The sequence below is a fragment of the Lepidochelys kempii genome, chromosome 22 (assembly GCF_965140265.1).
Source record: "Lepidochelys kempii isolate rLepKem1 chromosome 22, rLepKem1.hap2, whole genome shotgun sequence".
In the NCBI taxonomy this organism is placed as follows: domain Eukaryota; kingdom Metazoa; phylum Chordata; order Testudines; family Cheloniidae; genus Lepidochelys; species Lepidochelys kempii.
In genome coordinates, this window is record NC_133277.1 from 3,134,001 (window position 1) to 3,140,000 (window position 6,000).

At 60.8% G+C, this 6,000-nt stretch overlaps 1 protein-coding gene across 3 annotated transcripts in view; it reads right to left on the reverse strand.

The window, feature by feature from the left end:
• Window positions 1–5,014, reverse strand: part of LOC140901653 (sperm surface protein Sp17-like) — a 63,478-nt gene extending 58,464 nt beyond the window's left edge. For 2 of the 3 annotated variants that reach the window (XM_073320874.1, XM_073320876.1), the window contains exons 1-3: window positions 4,673–4,760; window positions 2,287–2,467; window positions 857–927 (exon numbers count right to left, since the gene is read on the reverse strand). In XM_073320874.1, the coding sequence (XP_073176975.1) occupies window positions 857–927; window positions 2,287–2,440 (225 nt within the window). In that variant the 5' untranslated portion in view covers window positions 2,441–2,467; window positions 4,673–4,760. Of the gene's footprint in view, window positions 1–856; window positions 928–2,286; window positions 2,468–4,672; window positions 4,761–4,902 lie in introns of those variants that run through there. The other variant, XM_073320875.1, reaches the window with a different exon arrangement.
• Window positions 5,015–6,000: the final 986 nt, after the last annotated feature.

The window sequence follows — 6,000 nt, forward strand, 5'->3', positions numbered from 1 at the left end:
CCGCAGTGTAGACCAGGGCTAAGTCTCCTTGCAGACTGCTCCAGAACATGGATCCCAAATGGAAATTCAGTTTCTCCCCATCTGTGAGAGTCTGTAATTCCCCTGGTCCCATTTCTCAGTTTAAGCACCAGCTCAACTTCCATGAATGGGGATGCGCAGAGCTGAAGACTGGATTTCAAAAGGCATCTGGTTACCATTATTGTTAACTGTTTTAACAGCACCCAAGAGTGGGTAAAAGATCCACCAGCACACATAAGAGAAGACCCCTGCTCTGAGGAGTTTAGTGACTTAATTTTTAAGTTAGCAGTGAGTGCAAGTGAAGCTAAAACCTTGAACCCTATCTCCCCTGTTCAACATATACATTAGATCCCATGTCCAGATCATTTCTAGACACAGTATAGGGCATCACCACTATGTACAACATAGCAGAATATTGCTTGTATCATGGTCACTGCTTAGCTCAGTCTCTGCCCTGGAGAGGAGCTTGGGTGATATACGTTGCATCAAAACTGCCTTGTTCAGAGCCCTGAGAAGACAGAAGTCATGTTGCTGGATACGGCTCATCAGCATGGGGGGCATCTTTCTTACTTTGTGCTCCTGTTTATTCAGAGGACAAACTTAGAAGTGGCGGGACAGGTTAAGAACCTTGGCTTTGTTTCTCACCAAGCCCGTTCCATGGAAGCCACATCTTGTCCATAGCATATAAGTACCTTATCCTACCACGCTCCTCAGATGTGCAGAATAATCACAACGGCAACATTCTAACTGAGGTTCAAAAGCATTTGGTGAGATTTTGCTTTTTAGTCCTGTGCACTGCAGGAAGACGAGACCCCTTAGAGCAGCAATCCCAGCCTACCTCAAAAGCTTTGTTGTTGTAGAATCTGTCATCTAGTTTAGCCCCCCATTCTGCTGGGTCAAACTTGGTTTCTGAAAATAAATACCAACATTTATCATATCAATGTCAAGCTATTAATTAAGACAGGAAGTTCCCCAGTCAAGTTGCACTCACTCAGCGGGGTGGCAGCAGGATGACAGAAGAATGAAGATGACAGATTGAAAATAGAGACAGCCTTGGCTGTGAGAAAAAGAAATGCTATTTTCTACACTGCCACTAGGAGAGGGTAAAGGCCATGCCGGTTAAGGAATATCAAGCAACCATGGTTCTAGGAACAGTCCCATGACAGCAGGGGAGCAAAAAGCCACTGTAGCATCTAACATCTAGGGACAGAGCCACAATTAAAGCCACAACAGGCTGGCAAGGCTGTGATCAGATAGGTGTGTGCATGGCATGCAGCAGCTTGAACAATTCACTAGTGCCTGTCATGGCCATGCTTCCTCTCACGAGGAAATGCAAGGTGACCCAAGAAAATGGCATCACTGCACGTCCAAGTGGGACCAACATGCCCAGGAACAGCTATACCTGCAGCAGCAAGCCAATTAATCTCAGGGCCAGTGGGGGACCCTCATCCCAAGTTCATGGGGATCTCCTTACAGCCCTGAGGTGTGGATCTGACCTCCCAAATGGGAGGAGGAAGTTGATTACCTTACACTGAGGGATGTGCATTCCCTGCTGTCAAGCTTTTCTTGTGCAATAACCACACAAAAGCCTCTTACCCCTGTATTGTAATTTATTCTACATTAAAAAACTATTAGGTGGAAACCATAGTGAGACTGAGTAGTTTTGAGCCTGAATGTTCATCATCCCATAACCCAACATATTCAGAAAACTAGATTGCTTCCTCAAGCCTACCATTTTCTAAAGGGTTACAGAGAACGTCAGCTATAAGCTAATGAGTTAAGAAAGGCTGTGTAGCAGGAAGAAAAAGGAATTATGAAGGAGGGAGAGAAATACAACAAGCTTTAAATGGGAAAATGCAATAAAGAAAATGGGTTCAGAGATCTATGATGCACAAAGAGTAGGGAAACCTATGAAACAGTCATTCACATTTGTGTAGTAATTAATATTAACAGCCATTAAGGGAGCCATGTCATCCATAGGGAGATCTGACATTCCTTCCAGCTAAGAGCAATATGTACACACAGAAGAGGAGATACAAATACAGCAGTTCTCAATGACATTACCAACTCAGAGAACCTTGTCATTTTAGCACTGTAACACCCATTAGGAAGGAATTTTTAAATCTCCATTTTAGGAACTGGGAAAACAGAGATGTTGAACTTAAGTACCCCAAGTCACACAGTGAGAATAGAATTCAATTCTCTGGACTCAGCCCTGTGCTAGAACTTTCTTTTATAAGCAAAATTCCTCATTTACTTTACACTCACTTTCTCTTTTATCCAGCAGCTCTTCAAAATAGTTGGCTGCAAAGGCTGGTATATCTTCAGGCTGCTCCCTCAAAACTTCTCTGGCTAGTCCTTCTAGCAGATTTGCAAATCCCGGTGGAATGCGGTGATGGGTGTTTGAGAATGGTATAGACATGGTGTCGGAACAGGCCTTCTATGGCACCTGCAGTTCCATTTAAAGAGCATGGGCTAGTTACTTCTCGCCTGGGTCCAGCATTCATAATTCATTGCTATTTGCTCAAATACAATGTAGTGTTCAGAGAGCTAGCAAATGGTGTAGTTAAGGTTATGGAAATCACACCTCCCCCAGCGTATGCCCCTCAATAAAGTGTGAATATGAATGCCCACACAGGCTCTTTATTTCTAACGTTATTAAACACAGGCAGTTTATTTTTTTACCCTCTTAAAAATAACAATTTTGGGGGTTTAAATTTGTAGAACTCACCATTATGCTCATGACTTTAATTACCAGGCAAGTCAGGGAATGAAGGAGTTAAGGTATCAGTTCAATCTCATTGCATATACATATTTTCAGACATGCTAGATTCTGCTGTCCCTTTTCACAGGCACAATTTGTATTTGCAGTGGGATTGTAGGAGCAAAGCTGATTTTTAACCTCTAATTACCGAATTAGCACAGTCAGGCAGCTGGATGTATAAGTACTCAGCGTTGCATTTAACGGTGCAAATTCTGTGGGTGCAACTTGTGCCTGCACAACAAATCCTGCATCTTGGCAAGGGGCTAGAGTAGATGACCCTTGCAATCCCTCCTAACCCTATGGCCGCAGGAGGAGTCTATGAGCGTGGCCACCCTTCAGAAAGTGCACCCAGACTAGCTGGAAGGCAGAAGTGGGTCCGTGCCAGCACCTCCCACTCTCTTCCTTTCGGGAAACGGGGTTTCAGTTCAGGCAGCTGGATCAGGTTTCCCAACTGGGCTAGCAGCGGGAGCTGGTTCTGAGCAGGTCATGGAGCTGCTCTTCGTAGCCGAGTGCCTCTGGGGTAGCTGCCTGCGGGCATGGGGCCTATGGCTCCCAGATTTCCAGCCAGCTTCAGGCAGCCGCAGTGGGGCCCTTTTAGCAGTGATGCTGTGGCTGGCAAAGGGCAGGGAGCCCCAGGGAGAAGAGGAGAAAGTTCCTGCCAGGAAGGTGCTGGCTGCACCCAGCGCGAAGTGTGTGTGTGGGGAGTCCTGGGGTCCCCAGCTGCACCCCACGCCCAGCCCGGTGTGTGTGGGGGGGTGGAAAGTCCCGGGGGGGTCCCCAGCTGCATCCCACGCCCGGCCCAGTGTGTGTGTGGGGGAGTCCCGGGGGGGTCCCTAGCTGCACCCCACGCCTGGCCCAGTGTGTGTGTGGGGGGAAGTCCCGGGGGGGCTCCCGAGCTGCACACCACGCCCGGCCCGGTGTGTGTGTGGGGGGAGTCCCGGGGGAGTCCCCAGCTGCACCCCACGCCCGGCCCAGTGTGTGGTGGGGCGGAAAGTCCCAGGGGAGTCCCGAGCTGCACCCCACGCCCGGCCCGGGGGGGGGGAAGGAGGCCGGGGGGGTCCCGAGCTGCACCCCACGCCCGGCCCAGTGTGTGTGTGGGGGGAGGAGTCCCGGGGGGGGGTCCCTAGCTGCACCCCACGCCCGGCCCGGTGTGTGGGGGGGGAGGAGTCCCGGGGGGGGGTCCCTAGCTGCACCCCACGCCTGGCCCGGTGTGTGGGGGGGGAGGAGTCCCGGGGGGGGTCCCGAGCTGCACCCCACGCCCGGCCCGGGGGGGGGAGGAGGCCGGGGGGGTCCCGAGCTGCACCCCACGCCCGGCCCAGTGTGTGGGGGGGGAGGAGTCCCGGGGGGGGTCCCTAGCTGCACCCCACGCCCGGCCCGGTGTGTGGGGGGGGAGGAGTCCCGGGGGGGGTCCCTAGCTGCACCCCACGCCCGGCCCGGTGTGTGGGGGGGGAGGAGTCCCGGGGGGGTCCCGAGCTGCACCCCACGCCCGGCCCGGGGGGGGGGAGGAGTCCCGGGGGGGTCCCGAGCTGCACCCCACGCCCGGCCCGGGGGGGGGGAAGGAGGCCGGGGGGGTCCCGAGCTGCACCCCACGCCCGGCCCGGGGGGGGGGAAGGAGGCCGGGGGGGTCCCGAGCTGCACCCCACGCCCGGCCCGGGGGGGGGAGGAGGCCGGGGGGGTCCCGAGCTGCACCCCACGCCCGGCCCAGTGTGTGGGGGGGGGAGGAGTCCCGGGGGGGTCCCGAGCTGCACCCCACGCCCGGCCCGGGGGGGGGGAGGAGTCCCGGGGGGGTCCCGAGCTGCACCCCACGCCCGGCCCGGTGGGGGGGAGGAGGCCGGGGGGGGGGGCCCGGCCCGGGTCACTAACGGCCGCGGCCCCCGGGCGGGCTCTTACCCCTCCGCAGCTGCGCTCGGCCGCTTCGTGGACGCTCCTGTTGCCTGGCAACAAGACCCCGCCCCTCCCGCCGGCTTGGGCGGGTGCCGGGAAGGGACAAACGCGAAGCATCACCCTGGCCCCGCCCATCTCCCTGTAGGCTCCGCCCCCGGCCCAAGCTGGGGCCCGCTTTGCCCGTGCCGGGCCGTGGGCAGTGGAGAGCCCGGGGGCGCCCGGCTGCAGTGACCCACCCGGGCGGGGGAGCGCGTTTGGCTCCCGCTCGGAGCATGAGGCCTCGGCCCAGAACCAGCCAGGCAGGGCCCGAGCCCGGGCTCCAGCCTCTGTCCAGGAGCGGCGCGCCCCCGCCCCGGCTCCCTCCCGCGGGCACGAGCCTCCCGCCCGCTCCCGCCCCCGGCTCCCTCCCGCGGGCACGAGCCGCCCGCCCCCGCCCCGGCTCCCTCCCGCGGGCACGAGCCGCCCGCCCGCTCCCGCCCCCAGCTCCCCTCCCGCGGGCACGAGCCTCCCGCCCGCTCCCGCCCCCAGCTCCCTCCCGCGGGCACGAGCCGCCCGCCCGCTCCCGCCCCCTGCTCGGCTCCCTCCCGCGGGCACGAGCCTCCCGCCCGCTCCCGCCCCCGGCTCCCTCCCGCGGGTACGAGCCGCCCGCCCGCTCCCGCCCCCTCCCCGGCTCCCTCCCGCGGGCACGAGCCGCCCGCCCGCTCCCGCCCCCTGCTCGGCTCCCTCCCGCGGGCACGAGCCTCCCGCCCGCTCCCGCCCCCAGCTCCCTCCCGCGGGCACGAGCCGCCCGCCCCCGCCCCGGCTCCCTCCCGCGGGCACGAGCCGCCCGCCCCCGCCCCCGGCTCCCTCCCGCGGGCACGAGCCGCCCGCCCGCTCCCGCCCCCGGCTCCCTCCCGCGGGTACGAGCCTCCCGCCCGCTCCCGCCCCCGGCTCCCTCCCGCGGGCACGAGCCGCCCGCCCGCTCCCGCCCCCGGCTCCCTCCCGCGGGTACGAGCCGCCCGCCCCCTCCCCGGCTCCCTCCCGCGGGCACGAGCCGCCCGCCCGCTCCCGCCCCCGGCTCCCTCCCGCGGGCACGAGCCGCCCGCCCGCTCCCGCCCCTGGCTCCCTCCCGCGGGCACGAGCCTCCCGCCCGCCCCCGGCTCCCTCCCGCGGGCACGAGCCGCCCGCCCCCGCCCCCGGCTCCCTCCCGCGGGCACGAGCCGCCCGCCCGCTCCCCTCCCCGGCTCCCTCCCGCGGGCACGAGCCGCCCGCCCGCTCCCGCCCCCCGGCTCCCTCCCGCGGGCACGAGCTGCCCGCTCCCCGCCCCCCGGCTCCCTCCCGCGGGCACGAGCCTC